General features: G+C 43.0%; 1 protein-coding gene across 3 annotated transcripts; it reads right to left on the reverse strand.

The window, feature by feature from the left end:
- Positions 1-94: 94 nt before the first annotated feature.
- NPEPL1 (aminopeptidase like 1) lies at positions 95-21,816 on the reverse strand. Of its 3 annotated transcripts, none has more exons than XM_081324475.1 (12): positions 21,637-21,816; positions 16,843-17,028; positions 15,437-15,607; positions 14,522-14,611; positions 13,969-14,050; positions 13,043-13,185; positions 12,173-12,250; positions 8,965-9,065; positions 8,177-8,300; positions 6,719-6,895; positions 4,887-4,997; positions 95-2,311 (listed from the first exon to the last, which is right to left on the reverse strand). In XM_081324475.1, exons 1-12 carry the CDS (start codon positions 21,784-21,786, stop codon positions 2,153-2,155), a joined length of 1,572 nt encoding a protein of 523 aa, XP_081180601.1. In that variant the 5' UTR covers positions 21,787-21,816; the 3' UTR covers positions 95-2,152. The 3 variants fall into 3 exon arrangements, 2 of the variants coding, with proteins under 2 accessions (XP_081180601.1, XP_081180602.1); XR_014026011.1 differs by having other exon boundaries at positions 2,293-2,311; positions 6,715-6,895; XM_081324476.1 differs by lacking the exon at positions 12,173-12,250.
- Positions 21,817-23,540: the final 1,724 nt, after the last annotated feature.

Below are 23,540 nucleotides of genomic sequence, written 5' to 3' on the forward strand. Positions count from 1 at the left end.
TCCACAGGACGTCAAGGGAAAGTTTGATTAATTGGATATCTGCATTATGGAGGTGTGAGATTTAATATCCAGATTTAATATCCAGCGTGTGATAAGCAATTTTATATTGCACAGAGATTGGAATTTATAATGCTGTATAGTGATTTGGGCTAGGGGAAATCTCCAGTAAGAGGAAGCTGTTCCTATGATTTCCCCCCCTTTAACTGTATGCAGTCTGATTCTAAATTACCAACTCAGTTCAACATGGCAGTAAAATTAGCAATGAATTAGGAATTACGTCTTTAATTTGTCAAATAATTGTGGCATGAACAAAACATTACATAGGCATACAAATAAAATACAGTTTTGTATCCTGGGACTTTCTGCGTCTCTCTTGCCCACTAAGATTCCCAGATGGTCTGTCCATGTTTAGTGATAGATAATCCCATACAGTGGTCACAATCTTGTGTTTAGAACACAGAATAATGATTTTGCCCTAGGAAAACAAGAGTCTGCCTGAAGATTAAAAAGTTTTTGTAAATAGTGACAGCACTTTAATAATAGAACCAATTCTCTATAAAGATAGTAGCTCCCTTTTGCTGGATATGTTTAAGCAGAGACCAAACATCTGTTATAGGTGCTTTGATTCCTGCAGTGGATGTCTAGTTGGGTATCACGGCCTTGGCAGTCCTTTCTAACTCATTGACATTAAAATTTTAATGTTAGTAAAGGGTTAAAAGACAGACTGACCTTCCTAGCATGTCCTACTTTAGGCCTCTGAAACAAAAGGTGTAATAAAAATGCATTAGGTCCAGCTAATCCAGCCCTTTGTTTCCAGAAAGGACTGGCCAACCAGAGGCCCCATGGAGGTTCCAAGAAGAGCAAGAGAGATTGCTCTTCTCTATGGTTCCAATTGCTCCCATGATCTACTCATGAGACATTAACTGCTCTGGCTGCAATTTAGCTGCCTTCCATCAATATTGCAATCTGTGTATCTTCTATTCTTCTATAAATTTCTCTAACATCTTTGGAACACCTTCAGGGATTAGTAGGGAAAAATGCATTGTAAATCTGATTTAAAAAGCCAATGTTGAAACAAGAGAAGCTTTATTCTGGCGTGGTTACCTCCCGTGTGGTCTATAATTCTAAACATTAATGTAACTCATCAGCACAAGCATATTAAGAACTTCACGGAGATGTGCGCTGGATCACACCGATAAAATAATCGTGGAAGAAAAGCATACGGGGGAGAATTTTGTTTAAAACTTATTTTTAAAGAAAGGGATTAAGGCCTCCATTAATGTCATGGGTTACAGCAGAGCCCAAAGTGATTCTTATCCAAGATTGCCACCTTACAACTTAAGCAGATGTTGGGCTTCACATTTCCCAGTGTGATGCAGGACAAGACGGTCACTGTTCCTTCCACATCTTCCCTCTCTAATTCCTGCTCACCTATCTGCAGGGGACAAAAAAGGTTGAGTTGTCCAAGAAGCAGGACAGAAGGGAGTTGGGAGTCCAGAGACAGAATGGCTGGAAGCCAAGTTGCTGCCTTTAACTATAAAGTATGCACTTGGTCTAGAGTAGACCAAGTGTTTCTCAACCTTGGCAACTTTTAAGATCTGTGGACTTGTAACTCACAGAATGCCCCAGCCAGCCAGGTTGAAGTCTACACATTTTAAAGGTGCCCAGGTTGAGAAACACTGGTCTAGACTGTATGGTGACAACTCTATTGTGTTTCCTCCTCTACTTTATATATGTTGAAAGACAAGAAGCTGAGAAAGCCCCGACGAGTGAAAATCCACGAAATTAACTAAAAAAAAAACTCTATAGGAAGTAAGAGGTCAAGCAGTTGTAATTAATAGGCTCAGATAGTTTTTGAAAGGGAAGAGATGAGAAAGATTTCTAGGCCCTTCTCAACAAGGGCTGGGAGCCACAAAGCTGTTGCGCATTTGCAAAAAAACCCTAATGCAAACCATTCTTAGAAACCAGTAGAACTGGACTTTTCATTAACATGGAAAACCAGAATACAAGCAACCACAACTTTGTGTCTTATTTTCTTTTACACTTGAAATGGCCACTTCTGACACATGCTAATTTTAGGATTTAGGAAATTGATCAGTGCAAAGTGAGGTAATTCTGGCATGCCAGCTCCAAAATAGGGAGAGGAGGGGAATTAAACCAAGCGCCGTCTCTTGCAATCTCTCCCCATGTCATCTTCTAAGGAGTCTCCACTGCAGCCCAATGGTGAGACCATGTTCAGCAGAGGGTCTTCAGAGGCACGGCCAAAGAGTGAAAGCAACAAAGCCACACCGTAGCCAGTGGCTCGTTCCCCCTAGAGGCAAACACAAAGATAAGATTTATTGTCTTTTTTTTTTACTGTGGGCACAATGGCACACATCAAAAATGAAATTTAGTTGCCCGCTCTCAAAGTGAAACACATAACCCACACCTAAACATACTATATACAACACATGTGTAGACCCACACCCCTATATATACATAAGAAATAAATACTAAACACTGTCCATCTTGAATACATAATGGAAGGAGGAAGCTTGAGAGTTCACAAGGTTAATGCTGTATGGAATGAAACTATGGCTGAATCAGGATGTTCTGCTTTGGATTCCACAAAACCTCCACCCAGAAGGTAACAAGGAAAACAGAGGATGTGTCGTGTCCCAGATAATCTTACAGACCCAGCTCAAGCAACGCTTCTGTGCTATGTCCTGGATGGGAGGGAGGGAACTGCCAACGACCTTTTTAGCCATCCTCACCACTCTGCACCACCTTCCTGTCTGAAGCAGTGATGCTTCCAAACCAAAGGCATCTCAGATGGCTAGCCTACAAACAAACATGCACACACACACACAGAGACACAAATGCTAGGAGAAAACTCTGAAAGCTGATGCCAAATGTCCATTTCCACAAGCGGCTTATTTGGGATTGGCTCAGGCTATTGTATGAACCAAAACCACTTGGGTTTATTCGGTAAATTCTATTTATCCAAATGTAGCATAAAATTTGTGCACGTGAATCTACAGTTACATTTTTTAAAAAAAATACAATGAAGCACATCCGTAGGTATCTTTTTCATGATTGAACACAAGGTATTTTTTAAAAAACATGTCATATTTAGGTTTGCAATATAAAATGATTCAGGCTATGTAGATTTTGTCCTTTACGTTTTTAAGAGGAAAAGTGTAGTTAATACTACCAGATGGTTGAGAGCCAACTTGATATAGTGTTTAAGGCACCAAACCAGGAAATGGTAAGTTCTAGTCCCGCCTTATGCACACCACCAGCTGGGTGACCTTGGGCCAGTCACTCTCAACCACTGGAAAAAACAATGGCAAACCACTTTCAAAAATTGCCAATTTTCTTTTGCCAAGAAAATTGCAGGGACTTGTTCAGGAAGTCAGTAGGAATTGAGATCTACTTGAAGTTACTACCACAACCAAAATAATAACAACATTAATAATAAAATCTCAAAACATCTGGAGCACCACTTGAACACCATTGGCATTGACAACTCACCATCCGCTATCATCAATTGCAAAAAGGCAGCTTTATGTGGAACAGATTACATCCTGCCTTTAACAACATACAACAACATTTGCTATCCCAGGTCTTGGGAAGGACTTGATAGATGAATGAAAATGCCAAATACAGTCTAAACATCCGGCTGGCTATTTAATCAACCATAATAAGACAGATAATAGTTTGAAGAATTTTCTATCTAGTTCAACTTATTTGCTTGTTTTGCATCACAAACAAAGAGAGGGAAGAAACTTCAAGGAAAAGTTCAAGGAAAGATGTATAAAGACCAACCACCTGCTTGTTAAAAGAATTAAAATGCAGAAAGCAATTATAATATCCACAATATTCCATTGTAATTTTTTTCCTATTGCAACTTGGACTATTATTAAGAGTTATCGCTGAAGAAAAAACCTATTGATTAAATTCTTCCTAAAACTAATATAAAGAAACTTTACACATAATTCCCAGAAATAATATTTTATAATATTATTATATTTGCTGAATCCCTAAAAGACATTGATGCAGGAAAAACTTGAAGGCTTTAAAGATTGATACAGGTAGTCTTCAACTTACAAGCGTTCGTTCAGCAACCATTTGAAATTATAACAGCACTGAAAAAAGTGATTTACAACCAGACCTTGCACTTATGACCAACATCTCCAGAGTCACATGATCATAACTGAGGCATTTGACAACTGGAATGTATTTACGATGGTTGTGGTGTCCCAGGGTCATGTGATCGCTATTTGCGACCTTCCCAGCTGGTTTCTAACAAGCAAAGTCAATTGGGGAAGCCAGATTCACTTAACAACTGCAGTGATTCATTTAACAACCATGGCAACAAAAGATTGTAAAATCAGGCAGAACTCACTTAACAACTGCCTTGCTTAGCAATGGATATTTGGTTCCCAATTGTGGTCGCACATCAAGGACTATCTGCATCTCATTCCAAAAGCCCTCTGCAAGCCTGTGTATTTCTTTAAGCAACCGAGTATTCCCCAAACTGGATTCAAATGAGAAGCCTAAAATTACTACCAGTTATCATTTGAATGTACAGCATTAGTTTCCAGATAACCTCAAGGACAGTCATGGATGCATCCTACTCCAGCAGTCTAACCCAGAACCATGAAATCACATAGTGAGGCTGTATGTATTAATTAGATAAAAGAATTTTTTTTAAAAAGGGAAAACAGTTAAATGGGCATAACCTTAGAGAAAAACCCGTTTTTTATCATAATAGAAAGCAACATACATTTATGTAGCAGGAAAAAGCTTTTTCAAAGACATATATATATATATATAACTGGGACAAAACTCCAGAGAGAAAGACAAGCAGCACACAGAGCATTAAGAAAATTCTCTTTACTCACCGCATGGACGGGAGCTGCAATGTCTATGTGGACCCAAACACCAGGCCAATCAAAACCGATGTGTGAAGCAATAAAAAGTCCAGCACAGGAGCTGGGACAGTTATCCCGGTCCTGAAGAAAAACACAACACAGGGGAGTTGTCTTTAGTTCATTTCACTATTTTTATTTATTTATTTTATTTTAATTCCATTTATATCCCGCCCTTCTCCGAAGACTCAGGGCGGCTTACAAGCTTAGCAGTAGCCTTCATTCTATGTATATGCCTGCTTATTAGGGCTTTCACCCCCCCCCAAGCGGCATTATTACAAAGTCAGCTTAATTGCCCCCAACAATCTGGGTCCTCATTTTACCTACCTCGGAAGGATGGAAGGCTGAGTCAACCTTGAGCCTGGTGGGACTCGAACCTGCACTAATTGCAGGCAGCTGGTGTTACTTAAGGAGGCATTAGCCCACTGCTCCACCAAGGCTCTTTTAAGGAACACCATTGGCATTGCTCCACCAAGGCACTATGCTTTACAACAGCAGTCTCCAACCTTTGTGGCTTGGTGGCCTGGCTGGAAAGATGGAGAGGGGAACCATCCCACCTGAGTGGTGGGCTGACCCACACATACACACAGCTGGACTGCAAGTTGAGATGAATGCATGGGTGTACTGGCCTGCAAACAGGCCATGCCCTTGTAATGGGCCGCAGCCTGGGGGTTGGGGACCCCTGCTTTAGAACATCAAATTTAAAACTGAGATGTAGGTGTCTGCAGAGATGAGTAAATGATACTGCTGGATGATGTTATCAGTCAAATCCAGTGACCTGCGTACTGGGATCAGAGAACAGGAGTATGTAATATCAGCATTTGCAGGATGATGTCATGTCATTCTGCCATCACTGCAAAAAGCTACAGTTTGCAATGGTTTCTAGAGCAGATGCACAGAACAACCCCGTTTTCAGTGGCCTTTTCCTTCCAGAATCCTTCAGGCAGTGTGGTACAAATCTTCCTCTCCCCTGCCTTTTTCATGGTTGACCTTACACATAAAATAATCTGATTTTGAGGAGCTGTTGACCCACACTACTACTACTACTACTACTACTACTACTAATAATAATAATAATAATAATAATTTTATTTATATACCGCCCTTCTCCCGAAGGACTCAGGGCGGTGAACAGGGCAGATATATAAAAAATACAAAAATACAAAAGTTAAAAGAAAATTAAACATATGCCTGACTAAAAACAGTAAATACAGATATTAAAAATGACCATAAAAACCCAACCCATACCCCATCAGGCCAGGCCGGCTTGTTCAAATAAGAATGTCTTCAGATCGCGACGGAAGGAGCGAAGGTTGGGCGCCATCCGGAGCTCAACCGGCAACCGATTCCATAGCTCTGGGGCGCCCACAGAGAAGGACCTCCCCCTGGGGGCCACCAATCGACATTCTCTGATCGGTGGCACCCTGAGGAGACCCTCTCTGTGGGAGCGCACAGGGCGGAGGGAAGTTGATGCCGGCAGCAGGTGCTCCCTAAGGTACTCCGGACCCATGCCATGTAGGGCCTTAAACACCATTACCAGTACCTTGAATCTCACCCGGAAGACAACTGGTAACCAATGCAGCTCACGGAGCAGAGGTGTAACATGGGAGTATCGGGAGACTCCCAACACAACTCTCGCGGCTGCATTCTGTACCAGAGATGGAGAGGATGGAGGATGGAGTAACAGTAATTTGCAAAGCTAACATCTGAAAAACCAAACCATGCTGTAAAAAAAACAGAAGGCAGAAAACAACCCAGCAGCAGTTGACGTGAGGCACAAAATATTATAAATCAAGCAAACCTACTGCCACTGAGTTCTTCATGTCGGCTACAGCTGAGGTAAATTCACTAAAATGGAGCTCTGGGCAATAGACGAGGGGGTGAACCAGATCACCACAGTTTCTGCCTGCTTTGATACAGGCCTGTTCCCACTGTTCATTATTGGTGAGGACAGCCGCGTGGTACTTCCCCGTGGCGATTCCCTAGAAGGTATAATGTAAAATGTAAAAGCAGAAGATATCTGAGTGTGCACTTAGAAATGTTAGAGCAAGATGCCCCCCATGCAGTGGGGTTAAAAGTTCCTCCTCTTTTTTCAGATACTGAAAATGTGATGGGGAGGCAGAAAATGTATCTCAGAATCCTCTGCAAGCTGTTTTATATTAATGAACGCAGGACCCTTACCCTGAACAGACGCTGTAGATAAATCAGTGTTCCTGAACTATTGGGAACCTAGGAAATGTGGTTTCAGATCTTTTCTCCTGGGAGTTGTTGGGAGTCAACCAATAGCAAAGCGCTTAAGACTTATATACTGCTTCACAGTGTTTTACAGCTCTAAATGGTTTACAGAGTCAGCATATGGCCCCCAACAATCTGAGTCCTCATTTTACCAACCTCAGAAGGATGGAAGGCTGAATCAACCTTGAGCCGGTGAGAATTGAACTGCTGGCAGTTGGCAGAATTAGCCTGCAATATTGCATTATAACCACCGCACCACTCCGTCTCTTATATTCAATTTTATGTTAAAGAACTAATAAGTAGCTTTCCTGTTTCTTCACTAAGCTACTGTACAAGTAAGCCTCAACTTACGACTGTTCGTTTAGCGACTAATCAGTTAAAATGGAGCTCAAAAAAGTGATTTATGGCCAGTACTTGCACTTATACTGTTCCAGTGCCTGCAATCATATGATTGTCATTTGTGACTGTTCCCAGCTGGCTTCCAGTGAGTAAAGTCAATGGGGAAGCCAGCAGTGAAGATTCCAAATTGCGATCACATGATGTCTTGCTTAACAACTGCAGGGATTCATTTAACAAACGAGACAAAAATGCCATCAAATTGGGCGTGGTCACATGATGCCTCACTTAATGACCACACTGGTTAATGATGAATTTTCCAGTCCTAACTGGGTTGTAAATTGAGGGCTACCAGTAAGAACAAGATGTTATCCTGAATCACAGAATATGGATTATTACTTATGTCACAAAATATACAACTAACAATTCCCTCCTGCTTCACCCTGCCATTATTCTCTTGATATTAAAACCATGAGAACTTTTTCTTGCATTTCTGGAAGAATCTTAGTTTCAAGCTCTGGGGAGTGTCTCAGGATACTGGCCCTAGCCTTCTTTCCCTCAGAAAAGCTTCACACACAACCTCATGCTAGCACGTCTCTTGGGTGGAGTGTCAGAAGGATTCCCCACCCCCACCCCCCGGCTTTAAGCAGAACGGAGGTGAGCAATGCTATTTATGTGTTCACCAACTGTACCTGAGCACCTGTGAGAGTGGCCATGTCAAGAATGATGTCAGCCCCAAGGTCTTTGCAAGCGTAGGAGACACCATCGGCAAGCACCAGACGCCCTTCAGCATCAGTATTGTTGATTTCCACAGTTCTTGGAAAGAGGCAAAAGGGGGTGACACTTCGTTTATACGCAACTGTTACCCAATTTAGTGTTGACTTTCCTGCACTAATTTCATAGGCTTCCTTTCTTGTGGTAAGCAGTGTTTTTAACCTAATAGCGACAGAATATTTATGAGATATAGAGATCACTTGACTCGAGTATTATTCTGGGCAGCTTACATTAAAAATAGAAAACAGATTAAAAAGAAGACAAGCCCATGCACCTGGACAAAGACATTCCCTCAGACATATCAATAGGACTTTGCAAACACCCTACCCCAAGCTTGGGAGAACAGTGAAGTTAAAAGATTTCCAGAACATCATTAGGGTGGTGACTATATGGATCTCTGGGGTAATTTTGTTCTAGAGGGCCGGCACCACCATTGAGAGGCATTGGCAGCAATGTTTGGTTAAAGGGACACGGGCTCCTTCAATTATTTGTCCAAGTGGAAGCCAACCAGAAAAGGAAAATGTAAAGATTAATGTAAAAAAAAGATTCCCAATCCTTCCTCCCTTTATCCTGTCTTTCAACCCTGGTGAATTTTGAAGGAACCTAGCAAAATTAAATCATCATAAAATGAATGGAAAATTTATTTAATGAAACAGCAGAGATGGTGAGTGGATTAAAGCAGAGATGGTGAGTGGATTAAACTTACTTTCCCGAGTAAAGAACATGAATGTCATCAGGTCTTGTTGCATTTGGTCCAACAGAATTCTCAGCCAAGCAAAACACTGCATGAAGATTGTCTTTAAAGCCCTGTGACAGGAAGAAAAAGGACACATCAACTGATGTTCAACCAGCATCTCTCTAGGAGATACAGGTCCCTCTCTCAGGTTTCTTTGTTCATTTTTTCTCCTTTTAAAATTTGTTGCTTATCCATTTCACAAGAGCTTTTGGGAATGGAAGGCATACAAATAAAGAAATGCAAAATGTCCTCATACTACAGCCAACTATAGATGTAAGCCTGTGCATTTTACAAGTATCCCTGGCTCAAGCCATGGGGAAATGCTAGGCAGCACCTTATACAAATGGACAGACACAGTGGTGGGATTCAGCCAGTTCGCACCACTTCGGCAAACCCAGTAGTTAATTTTTGTTGCCCAGGTCCAGAATGGACTTCTGGAAGCGGCATCCACACAGACAACCGTTCACATATTTGAATCCCACCAACGGACAGACACCCACAAACACGTGTGCGCACACACAATGCCCTCCAACTTATACGTTCAAATACTTCATACATCATATAAAGAGGATTAAAAATATAGGCAAAATTAATATATTACTAAAAGAAAAATAGAAATATATCCACAACTTAAAATATAGGAAAGCTTAGATAACAAAAGTTAATAACTGCTACCTGTACTGTTATCAAAAGGCCAGTTTCAAAAAATATAGCTCAATCTACTGAATTTGGTTAAATTGAATCAACCCCTTTATCTTCCTCCCTTTCAAATGTAATGTTTAAAAAACTGAAATCATGTCTCTAATGTTTTATTTAAGCTCGATTTGGAGATCTAAATAATTTTCCTTCACTTGAGGAGGTTCACTCGGGGCTGCTAACAAGAGCTTTTGATACAACTTTTTTTTCCCTAAGGGAGATGCTGTTTAAAACAATTGCCCAGGGAAATGCTAATTTAACATTTAAGTTATCTTCTGACCAATTTTTCTTGGCTGGCCTACTGTTCATTAAATCACTGCAGAGAATGTGTTTACAGATCCGGATCCCCAGGCAGTTGGGGCAAGGGTCAGAGCTGCCAGCAAGCTTTACAGCAATAGGATTTACTGTGGGAGTGAAATTTCTTCTGTATTTCTTTTTAAAGTTTTCAATAAAACTTTGTCCGAGTATTCCAACAATACGCTTGCATTTTCACTATCTCCATCTATCCTCCATATCTGAATGATAAGGAAAGATCATGTAACATTCCATTTTATGCAATGGAATTTTTATGCAACTGGCAACGAATAGGGAAACTGGAAAATTCTGAATCTGATTCTTTTCCTATTCAATTGAGTATGATTACAATTAGCATATTCATCTAAGGATCCAGTCTGTTCCATTGAATTTTTTGATGTAAAAATATTGATTCTAGTCCTACTTGGGGAATATTTGGGGAAAATGGAATGAGGGCCACCGGCAATAAAATGTTATAAAGCTTTCAAATTGTCAAACTTGAGCAAGCAGAAAATATTTGGGCCCACATCTTTGTGACTTATTTGGTTTTAGACGCTTGGAATTTAATTCCTGAAGTCAACATTTGTACAGAAATTCCCAGGATGGTCAAACCTAGCGAAGAAAATAACCCCCCTTTCGTACATTCCCAAGCTATGGTAGAATAAAGAAGGTAGAAAATGATGGTCCATGGAAGAGAAGGGACTTAATAGGAAGGCATGTGCTTTGTTGAAATCCCAAATTCAATCCCCTGGATTTCCATGTAGGGTTGGGAAAAAATCCTGTCTAAATGGGACGCGGTGGCTCAGTGGGTTAGGATGCTGAGCTTGTCGATCAGATGGTCGGCAGTTTGGCGGGTCGAATCCCGAGTGCCGCGTAACAGAGTGAGCGCCTGTTACTCGTCCCAGCTTCTGCCAACCTAGCAGTTCGAAAGCACGTAAAAAATGCAAGTAGAAAAATAGGGACCACTGTGGTGGGAAGGTAACAGCGTTCCGTGCGCCTTTGGCGTCTAGTCATGCCAGCCACATGGCCACGGAGACGTCCTCGGACAAGCGCTGGCTCTTCGGCTTTGAAACGGAGATGAGCACCGGCCCCTAGAGTTGGAAACGACTAGCACGCATGTGCAGGGGAACCTTTACCTTTACCTAAATCTGATAGGCGAGAAGCTAAATTGAGATCAGGAGAAAGAAGCGGCTGGTGGCATCCTTCCAACTTCATATGTTGTTCCCAGGGGTTCCCAGCACAGCCAGAAGTCAACAGAGTGATTTGCTGAATCTGACTCCAACCAAAGAACACACACAGCCAAGCTGAGAGCACAGTGACAATGAAAATGGCCATTGAGCATCTTGAACATGCCTTTATTTGAATTCTAGGGAAAATGGAGCCTGGTAGCCAAGATTTATTTTAACAAAAGGACCGAAATAATGAGTAAATCATAATTCGGCATATCTACCAGATTAGACTTCCTTACTCAGCACTTCAAATATACTTTTTAGTTCATATTTCTATACTCCATCACACAAGACTGATCATTCTCACAGCTCAACTGGATGCGTCAGGCTGAAGATAAGGAAGTTTTCATTTTTTTAGAGGGAGGAAAATTAGGGTTTTTCTGTTGCAAGTTTGAAGTTTTGAAATGTAGAACTTTGAAAGATCTTCTTTTTCTTCTTTTATAGACTTACTGATTGCCAAGTATGCCTACGTTACTGAATGGATGCTACGTTTTTGATGACATTACTTAAATTGCTGTGCTATTGTCATCTGGCTGATTATGTGCATATACTGTACATGTATATGTATGCTACTGATTTACATTCCATTTGATTTTTTAGCCTGACTTTCTTCATTCCAAATGCCTCATATGAAAAGATTCGAACCTGGGCACCTTAGGCAATTGTTCTAACCTTTAGGCCACTGGCTCTTTCTCGCTTTGTTAGCTGAGAAGCAAGGGAGATATGTGTTAAGTGTTTGTTAAGTATTTAGATTACCTTGCTAGGCTAGATTTGCTAGATTTGTCCCATGTTTGGGGCCTAGCAAGGTAATCTAAATACTTAACAAACATTTAACGTATATATATATACATATATACATACACACACACACACACACACAAATCTCATTATTACCAGATAGCTTGACCATAGATAGGTAATACCAACTATCTTCAAATGATGTGCAGAATTTCACTCACTTGTTTCACAGTGGCCTTGAAGGCACCCAAAATAGCAGCAGCTCCACCACAATCTCGTTTCATTCCAGGCATTGTTGTCTAGCAAAATAAGAGCAGAAATGCAAGCATTTATCTCAAAGCCATTGACGGCAAATTATACCTGGCTAATAGCTGCACGTCCTTCCTTCTCAAAAGCGAAGGGCAACAAAGTTCAGCGAAACTTCCTCCAATCAAGGTAGCAGATGTGATTGATAAGACAACTTTTCCATCTCTTCATTCCATGCTTATCTTTGCCTCTCCTTCTATGTCAAAATTTAGTCCGAAGTGCTACGTGTAAAACCTAATTTGTGAAGCTGCTGCATATTTAACGAGCTATTTAACTAATGAAGGGACGCGGTGGCTCAGTGGGTTAGGACGCTGAGCTTGTCGATCAGAAGGTCGGCGGTTTGGTGGGTCGAATCCCGAGTGCCGCGTAACAGAGTGCCTGTTACTCGTCCCAGCTTCTGCCAACCTAGCAGTTCGAAAGCACGTAAAAATGCAAGTAGAAAAATAGGGACCACTACGGTGGGAAGGTAACAGCGTTCCGTGCGCCTTTGGCGTCTAGTCATGCCAGCCACATGACCACGGAGACGTCCTTCGGACAAGCGCTGGCTCTTCGGCTTTGAAACGGAGATGAGCACCGGCCCCTAGAGTTGGAAATGACTAGCACGCATGTGCGGGGGAACCTTTACCTTTAATTAACTAATGTCACTTGGTCATCAGTTATGGCTTCAGTCAGACGTTGAGGCAGAGATGTGAGTAAGGGCAAGGAGAACATTTCTTGGAGTCTATTTAACACATGGATATTAGAGTAACCTGCCAGATCATTCCAGGAACAGACTCTGAACTTACCTTTCCTTTGATGCTGAGTCCTCCAGTGTCATAAACAATGCCCTTTCCAACCCAGGCAATAGTCTGTGTGGCTCCTTCTGGTGTATGACTGAGCACAGCTAGAGCAGGTGGGTGAACAGCTGCTTTTCCAACCCCATAGATGCCTGGAGAAGAAGGAAGACACTAAGAAATTATTCTCTCTCTCCCTTTCCCCCCCTTCATTCATGTGGTTCATTTTTGCTGAAAGCAATTTTAGTCACTACACAAGGACTCTCAGTATTTTAAGCATGATATCGTCATTCTACATAAGAGATGGGTAGAGAAATTTCTAAAATACATGGCAGGACCTCAAAGAGTTGTGCAAAGTCTATAGCATCTTTGAGGCTCTCCCATGTTCCTCACTTTCCAACTTCTAAAGTTGTTCTACAAGCCTTAAATTTCTGAATAGCATCTGACAAAATTTAAGGATTATGTCTAGAACAATTAATGAAATCTTATTATTTTTGCAAGACCCAAATCATTAGAGGATTTTGAAGAAGCTGGATAAAAAGCATTGATGCTTTTGAAATGTTGTGCTGAAGACTCTTGAGAATTCCATGATAGTTAAGAAAAAAACAAATGGACCACTGAACAAATCCATCCATTGGAATTCATGGACCGAGTTGTAGGTGCCTTCTGGGAAAGGCTGAGTTAAGAAACAGTTCTCTAGGGCAGAGGTCCCCAACCTTTTGGGCACCAGGGACTGGTTACGTGGAGAGAGGTTTTTCCGTGGACCAGAGGGGGCGTTGTTTTGTGTGCTGCCTGCATCCTGCAGATGGGGCTTTGCTTGTTTGCTGGCATGCTGCGGCCCAGTACTGGTCCACGGACCGGGGGTTGGGGATCCCTGGTCTAGGTATATGAGTGGAGAAAGAAAGAAAAGCTAAATAAATTTTACCGCTTTGACTGACCTCCAAATCCTTTCTCCTTTAGTTCTTCATTCTGAAAAACAGTTGGCACAATCCCCAAATCCTTTCCCACTTTTCTGATTTCCTTCCAAAAAAGTAAAAGAAGGCATCACTTGATCATCATCAAATGACCAATCACTTTCAACAATGTTGAAAACACAAAACTACAGTGTAAAGTCCAACATTTAAGCTATGTCATTGCAACTTTGGCCTTAAATACCCAATTCCCCATGGTCCTTATTATAGGGTTTCTTTGGAAGAAAGGCGTATCAATCAAATATAGAAGAGGATGGACCATTTGTGCGAACGTAATGATTCTGAACTGATGACACATTTAACTCCACCCTGCTCTGCCTGCTCTTCTCCTACAATTCTAAGAAAGACTAATTTAATCCTTCAGCTTCATAAAGCTCTGCTTGCAATTATGAATTATTTCCGGTTAAAATGATAAGTAAAGGCCTTTGGAAAAAGGATTTTGCTAGAAACAAAAATGAATTCTAGATAGAATTTTTCAAATTCACTGGAAAAACACCAATATTTGAAAGGCATCACCAACCTCCAGGAACTTGTCAGTGTTCATTTCATTGCAAGGGGTGTCAACGATTCGAGCTGCCAGTCTAACCCCTTCTGTAGCACTTTCTAGACACTAAAAAGATAAAATAAAGGGAATCTGTGTTGGTGGAGCTTTGTTTCACCCAAATAGTATATTTTTATTGCCCATAGACTTTTTAAGAATAACGAATGACCAAGGATTAAGGATTTTGGGCTAGCCAATTTTAACACAGCAGGGTTTGTAGTTGTAAGAGTTAATAATGAAGTATTAGGAGAGGAACTGGCAGTATGAAACCTCTAACCCTATATTAAAATCAGTCTTTAGTTTACACACACACACACACACACACACACACGTTAGAAAGGAATGATAAAAAACATAGTACTCCCCACCACTCATTGTTAAGTTTCATAGTCTGTACACTTTTTATTGTTTGTTTTAATGGTAGGTTGGACCATGCCCTGGTGGAAGAGAGTAGCACACTGTAGAGCTTGTCCTCATTTAAAGACCAATTAGTAACTATTTGAACTTGCAACAGTGTGAACGAATGGTAGTCATGACTAAAGTTCCAGCAGTTGCAGAATCTCCATAGTCATCTGGCAACTGGCCTAGATTTCCAACTGTTGTAGTATCCTGCAGCCGTGTAATCACAATTTGTGATTTTCCCTGCCAGATTCCCAGTAGCAAAGTCAATGGGGAAGCTGATAGGAAGTTGGAAATTGCAGTTCATGTAACTTAACCCACAATTATTTGCTTAATCACCAACACCAAGTGGCACGGTCACTTGATGTTGTGATTTATGACTGTATTGTTTAGTGATGGAAATTCTGGTTCCAATTACTGTAGTTAAGTGAGGAATATCTGTAAATCATTTATTTCTTTGTAATCTGAAGCATTCTCTGGAGAATGTCAACTTACTTTCAGCATCTCAACCTCTACTGGACCATTGTTCTGCCCAACTAGGAAAAACTCCACAACCACAGTCTTCTTCTCTGTACGTCTAGATGAACTGGAGCGAAGGGTGAAGAGTGGGAAGGCCCGAGCTATGGCACAAGCTGAAGCAAAGACTTCTGAGCGCTCACACACCATCTGAAATAGTTAATCAGCACCAATTTTTTTTAAAAAAAAAGTATATTGAACAAGTTTTACTGAAATAAAAGTTTTTCAAACTTCTTCCCTGGAACCCCTGAATCCCACAAGAACCCGGTAATGTTCTGCAAGAGATAAAGAAAAACAATATATATAGCTAGTTTTCTATCAAAGGAGCAACGTTTTTTAACCTGGGCAGATATAAGAAGTGTGGACTTCAACTCCCAGAATTCTCCAGCCAACATGTCTGGCTAGGGAATTCTGGGAGTTGAAGTCCACATATCTTGAAGTTGCTCTGTGGAAAAACACTATGCTAGAACTTTGCCTTTTGGTCAGCATTTCTGAGGATTTTAAAAAAGAACAATGGGTTCTGTAGCCTGAAAAAGCTTGAAAATCCTTTCTGTCATCTTACATACTTACATCTGGGAAATTACAGCCTTCAGAATAATTTTTCATCAATGGCTTTTGGGCTGCAATGAAGCTGGAGACAATTATTTTGTTCCATTTCTGTTCTGTGTCTCTAGACACAGAAAGCAGATTACAAGTTTAAAATAAGCAAAGCATTATGATGGATGGCTAATTTCCTGGAAGAATGATAATTGTTTTGCTGTTATGTAGTCTACCCACACAGACACTAGTTCTTGCTTGAATAGTGACAATTTGTACAGTCCATCTGAGAGAAGAAGCACTGATTTAAACTGCAGAGAGAATTACAATGAACATTCACAGATCTCAGCAATTGCATTCACACAACCAATTAATCTCATCTATTTTTGGACTGGCATAATATTCTCGATAAGCTAACCAATTGGTCTGAATTACCATAACACAACATTAAAAAACTCTTACCAAGGTTTGGACACTACAAGGAGACAATTGCTAGGCCTTTAACTGATCTCACCATGAGCACTTGGCCTCAAGAGATAGCCATCTCTGTTTTAGAAATTAACTGCAGCTTAGTCCTCATTTAGCAACCACAATTGGGACCAGCAACTTGGGTGTTAAGCAAAGTGAGCATTGAATGAAACTACAACTGTGCTTAGGAGCTTCTTTCAGCTTTCCTTTGCATTACACATCTGAAAAGATTATCAATGCAATGATTGGTCACAAGGTGACTTTTTTATTACCGTCATAACTGAGAACAATTATTACAAAAGGCTGCCCCTAAATTGCAATCTGGAATTTAAGAAAAATCACTCCCTTTCCACTTTGCTTCCTCTCCCATCTTCACTTACAAGGATGCATCTCTTGGTTCCTCCAGGCAAGCATGTTCGGATAACCCGGGTCAGGAACTGAGCAGCAGACGGGCTGTTATGTCGACTCACCCGGGAAGGTAATGCGGCTACTGTGGCATGATTCAGGTAGAGGGGACAGCTGTCGGTGGGGTTGGGGCTCAAAGTATTTAATGCCGCTTGCCATATCTGAGAACCGAAAGGAAAAGTTTACGTCTTCTGCAGGCAATTCTTCTTCAAGCAGAACTTTCACCAAGGAGGTCCTCAGGGGTGGCCCAAAAAAGTCAAGATGGCAACCATAATGGTGTGCCTGAAGGTGTCCATTTTTTATGCATGTGGTGTATAAAAAAAAGGCAGCTTCAGTTGCACCATTGTGATTGCTATCATAACTTTTTAGACCATACTCTGAGGATAGCATTAGTATTTAGGCTTATCCTGCCCCATAATGTTTTAAAGCACTCTCTAAGTGGTTTACAATGCACAAGCATTATTTGCATATTCCCCCAACAACCTGGATCCTCATTTTACGAACCTAGGAAGAATGGAAGGCTGAGTCAACCTTGTGTCCCATCAGGATTGAACTCCAGGCTGTGTGCAGTTTGCCTGCAATGCTGCATTCTAATCACTGTGCCACCATGGCTCTTATGAGATACCCTTGTCTTATCTGTACTGTGTTGGGACTCTTCTTTTTATGATGCCTGAAGTTTTTCCTGCATGAGAAGAACTAATGCAAACTGGCAGGGATAATGAGAGCATTTAAAATTAAAGGTGGCTGCATTCATATATAATGCTATATATGTTTTTTTTAATTAGACTCAAACTGGCTGGGTAAAAGTTAAGATACAGCCCAAAATTCACAAATTGCATTGGCCAAAACCAGACACAGTTTTAAGTCAGGTTTATCTCTGTTTTAGAACATTGGGTGACCCCAGACAGACAATATTTTAAGCAGAGAACCAAGGCTGGGTTTCTCCTGGCAGTTCCCAACTGCATGAGCTTTTTCAGAGAAAATGGGAAGCAAATATTTGAGAAAACAAATACCAACTATTAATAGTTCCCATGAAGAATTGAAGCCCTATTTAAAGAACCCCCCAGAAGTAGGTTGTTTCAAAAAGGCCATAGAAAGCTGCTGTTGCTATTATTATTATTAAAATTAAATGTGTACACCACCAGAATCCCAAAGGCTTTAGTTCAGATTCAGAACAATTCTCCAATCATAGGGAATTCCAGCTGTTGAAAAGGAAATAAAAATAGCTAGTGAAAGTCATTAAAAAGGGAAGTGTCCTTAATGGAACTATTGGCACACACCTTCACAAAATGCTTCACAAGTGTGTGATGTGCTGGCCCTCATGCTTTGTCAGTATTGCTCAACTAGGAGAATACACGTTGATTAATCAAAACAGAAACTCCACGTCTCTCCTGGCTTAGCTGAGCAAATTATGGCTTAGCGGTATGTCACACTCTCCCTATATAATGCTAAAACTCTTGTGTCTCTTTGATATCTTGTAACCTTCAATGAGACAAAATTGGAACTAATTGGGCAAGAATTATTGAACTACAATAACTTAAAAGGCCAGATCCTGAAGCTAAAACTCAAATACTTTGGCCACCTAATGAGAAGGAAGGACTCACTGGAGAAGAGTCTAATGCTGGGAAAGATTGAGGGCAAGAGAAGAAGGGGACGACAGAGAATGAGGTGGCTGGATGGAGTCACTGAAGCAGTAGGCATGAGCTTAAATGGACTCCAGAAGATGGTAGAGGACAGGAAGGCCTGGAGGAACGTTGTCCATAGGGTCGCGATGAGTCGGACACGACTTCGCAGCTAACAACAACAAACTTAAATGGGCCAATTTAAAGAATGCTGGGACCTATGATTTCTGTGGGAATGAAAATTGGGAAACCTGTGGTTACTTCAATGCCAACATGCTTTCTGACTACAATTCCCAGAAACCCATAGGTTGCACAGCACAAGGGAGAATTGTATTCCCGCCTTTTTTTTCCTGCCTCTCTCTGGCCCCTGTACTCAATTGGCTGGCAGCAAGGCCCAATAGGCAAGTGGCCATTAGCTGCTTTGGAACCAAGCTTGGCTTCTGAAATCTTTCAACAGTGGTGGCTGCTGAGGGAAGATTGAGGAAGTGTCTCAGATGCCAGCTGACAAGGTAGGGATGGTGTGTGTGTGTGTGTGTGTGTGTGTGTGTGTGTGTGTCAGTGAAAGTTCTTCCACTCTGCATGCTGTCTGGGGAATTCTGGGAGTTGAAGTCCACACATTTTAAAGCTGCCAAGGTTGAGAAACACTGTTCTGTTTGAACTCGATTGTACTGTGAAATGTTTGTTAGATTTAAAGCTCACCAGAAGGCCAAGCCTGCATCTGTAGCACTCTTCAATTCTTCCCAACAATAATCCTGTAAATTGGGCTGAGAGTGACTGGTAGGCCTAGAATTTCATATTCCCATTGTGAAATTATAAGAGCTGGGAATTCTACCCGGGTATACAATAACAGCTGTATTTGTAAAATAAAGAGAAATGGCAGCTCCAGATTTCTATATACAGTAGCTAAATTGATGCTATATATGGCATGGCTGGCTGAGAAATTCTGAGCATTGAAGTCTAGGTATCTTCAAAGTGCTAAAGATGAAAAATCCTGTTGTACAGGTAATCTTCGACTTACAACCACAACTGATTGACCAGAGTTTTCATTGCTAAGCAGGGTAGTTGTTAAATAAGTCAAGCCTGATTTTATGACTTTTTTGCCACAGTTGTAAAGTGAATCACTGCAGTTAAGTGAATCATGCATTTGTTAAGCAAATCCAGCTTCCCCCTCTGACTTCGCTTATTGGAAGCTGGCTGGGAAGATCGCAAATGGTGACCACTTGACACCAGGATGCTGCAACAGCTGTAAATAGGTGCCAGTTGCCAAGCTCCCAGATTTTGTTCAGGTGTCTTTGGGGGGGGGGATGCTATGATGGTTGTAAGTGCAATGACACGACAGGTTACTTTTTTCATCATTTACTTATTAAATTTCTATCCCTATACTTTTTTCATGGCCTTTATACTTTATACTTTGATTGCTAAATGAATGGTTGTAAGTCAAGGACTACCTGTAAGGAAATCCATTCAATTTCATTATCAATAAAAGAATATTGGGGGAAATCAAATAAAATCTAGATCAGTGTTTCTCAATCTCAGGAACTTTTAACATGGGTGGATTTCATTCAACTCAGAAAGTTCCCCAGCCAGCATAATCTACGGCTCCATTCCCCCAACATCTTATGTTTTACATATTTCACTTAACCATACCTTATTGATTCAAACGCAATTGGCTGAGCTCACACAACACTTTAAACCAGGGGTCTTCAAACTCGGCCCTTTTATGACTCATGGACTTCAACTCCCAGAATTCCTCAGCCAGGCATGCTGGCTGAGGAATTCTGGGAGTTGAAGTCCAGAGTCATAAAAGGGCCGAGTTTGAAGACTCCTGCTTTAAACCATAAGCAACTCTTTATTAGGCACAAAGATTAGGTTTGCCCAACATCCTATGCTTCAAAGGAGCAAGAAACATTTGGACCCAGCCTAAATCTGTGACCTCACACCGCATGACCTACAATAAGCCTACCCGAACGCCACTGAATTTGCAAAAGAGGCGAGCAAACAAACACCTGGAAGCCTACCTGATTAACTCGGGCAAAGGGGTGGGGGGGTACTTTGATGAAGCCCAGGCAGCGGAGTGTCACGAGGTTAGCAATTTCAAAATCCACTGAATTCGGAATCTGCACCGACAGCTACGAAGACCAGATCCTCGGCACCGGAGTCAGAATACCGCTGCTCCCCGCACCCCTCTCCATGGTTGCAAACACCCCCCCCCCGGGCAGCAGGCATTCTACCACTGGAAGAGAGTATCTGTAGCTCAGGGTTGAACTGCGGAGTCCTGGGTGGTCTCCCGACTTTGGTGGTTTGCTTGCAGACCGTTTCATTACCCGACTCGGTAACATCATCCGTGGCTAGTTTTTAGTTGGGATAATTTATTTTATTTATTTATTTTATTTTAATTCCATTTATATCCCGCCCTTCTCCAAAGACTCAGGGCGGCTTACAAACTTAGCAGTAGCCTTCATTCTATGTATATGCCTGCTTATTAGGGCTTTTTCACACACCCGCAAGCGGCATTATTACAAAGTCAGCTTAATTGCCCCCAACAATCTGGGTCCTCATTTTACCTACCTCGGAAGGATGGAAGGCTGAGTCAACCTTCAGCCTGGTGGGATGCGAACCTGCACTGATTGCAGGCAGCTGGTGTTACTTAAGGAGGCATTAGCCCACTGCTCCACCAATAATGGAAGACATCTGCAAGCAAAACCACCCAGCTCGGACAACAGCGAGGACTCCATAGAGCAGGGGTCCTCAAACTTGGCCACTTTAAGGCTTGTGGACTTCAACTCCCAGAATTCCCCAGCCAGCCATGCTGGCTGGCTGGGGAATTCTGGGAGTTGAAGTCCACAAGCCTTAAAGTGGCCAAGTTTGAGGACCCCTGCCATAGAAGGGAACTCCGCCCCGAGCAGGGTGCCGGGAGAGGAGAAGGGATTCAACCCAATCGCCGCGGCTGGCTGGAGCGGTTCCCGGCTCAGCCTAGGCCTGTCTGGAAAAGAGGAAAGGGCGAAGAGGGGCGTCCCGGCTAGAGGCGAGCTGGGCCGCGGCTGCAAATCGGCGACAGCGCCTCTCCCGAGGGGCGGCGGGGCGTTTCGTCAAGTCAGCCCAGCTCAGGAAGCCAGGCGAGGCGATCCCAGCCCGAGCCCGCGTTACCTCCTCGGTCACCCTGGGCTGCAGCTTGCCCCGCACGTTAGCCCAGGCCAGGCGGTGTAGGTTCTGCAGCTGGCCCAGCACCAAGACCGGGCGGCTTTGCGGATCCGCCTCGCCAGCGCTGGCCTGGAACTCCAGCTGCACGCTCGCCATCTTCCTGCCCGCCGCGCGGCGGCTCCTCCCAGGCAGGCGCCGCGCCTGCCTCCCGCGGCCGCAAGAAGAAGGACAGCTTGGAAGGAGGAGGAGGAGGAAGAGGAGGAGGAGGAGGCCGGGAGGAGCGGCCGCAGGGCCGGCCGGGCTTCCACGAGTCGAAGCAGGCCATGCAGAAATGCCACCGGGGGGCGTTCCTGGCTGCCGTTTGCCTTCTTCGCCGCGGATCTCTTTCAGGCTGTTTCCTGGGCGCCCAGCTAGGTTTCACTGAAGTCTGGTCCAGCTAGATCAGGGGTGTCAAACTCAATTTCATTGAGGGCCGATTATTCCATCTCTTGCCATGGGGGGTGAGTTATTACCCCCCCCCGTAGATAGGGCGCGCAACTTGGGGGTCCTTCTAGACCTGGAGTAGGCAACCTTGGCTCTTTTATGACTCGTGGACTTCAACTCCCAGAATTCCTGAGCCAGCCATGCCAGCTCAGGAATTCTGGGAGTTGAAGTCCACGAGTCATAAAACAGCCAAGGTTGCCTACCCCTGTTCTAGACTCACAGCTCTCTTTAGAAGAGCATATTGGAGCTGTGACTAGGGGGGCCTTTGCCCAGGTTCACCTGGTGCGCCAGTTGCGACCCTATCTGGACTGGGATGCCTTGCGTACAGTCACTCATGCGCTCGTGACCTCTCGTCTAGACTACTGTAATGCTCTCTACATGGGGCTGCCCTTGAAGTCCACTCGGAGGCTCCAACTGGTGCAGAATGCAGCCGCGCAAGTTGTGCTGGGAGTCTCCCGATACTCCCATGTTACACCTTTGCTCCGGGAGCTGCATTGGCTGCCGGTTGTCCTCCGGGTGAGATTCAAGGTGTTGGTAATGACTTACAAAGCCCTACATGGCATGGGTCCGGATTACCTACGGCAACACCTGCGGCCGGCGTCAACTTCCCTCCGTCCAGTGCGCTCCCACAGAGAGGGCCTCCTCAGGGTGCTTCCGATCAAAGAATGTCGATTGGTGGCCCCCAGGGGGAGGGCGTTCTCTGTGGGCGTGCCAGACCTGTGGAACCGCTTGCCGGTTGAGCTCCGGATGGCCCCCGACCTTTGCTCCTTCCGGCGCGATCTCAAAACTTATTTATTTGAGCAATCTGACCTGGTTTGATGGGTTAGGGTTGGGGTTTTAATATGTTTTTAATTACTGTTTTAAACTTGGGCATAATTTATTTATTTATTTATTTATTTATTTGTTTTTTTATACCGCCCTTCTCCCGAGGGACTCGGGGCGGTGTACAGAGCAAGGTAGGTATACAGTTAAACAATAGTAAAAAACAATAGTAAAAATAAATGAAACCCCTATTAAGAGCTATCAGGCCAGGCCGGACTGCTGGAACAGGTAAGTTTTTAAGTCGCGCCGGAAGGTGCGAAGGTCGGGGACCATCCGGATTTCGGTAGGCAAGCAGTTCCAGAGGGTTGGCGCACCCACTGAGAATGCCCTCCCCCTGGGGGCCACCAGCCGGCATTTGGGAGAAGGGCGGTATAAAAATATAATAAATAAAATAAATAAATAAATCAGCACCCACTGAGAATGCCCTCCCCCTGGGGGCCACCAGCCGGCATTCGGGAGAAGGGCGGTATAAAAATATAATAAATAAAATAAATAAATAAATCAGCATTGCGGTTGCCCTCAGGGGGCTGGGTGGGCGTGGCCTACTGGGTGGGCATGGCTAGAGTGCGTATGGCCTACTGGGTAGGCGTGGCCAGCTCTACATC

This window comes from Vipera berus (assembly GCF_964194415.1).
Source record: "Vipera berus genome assembly, chromosome: 3".
In the NCBI taxonomy this organism is placed as follows: domain Eukaryota; kingdom Metazoa; phylum Chordata; class Lepidosauria; order Squamata; family Viperidae; genus Vipera; species Vipera berus.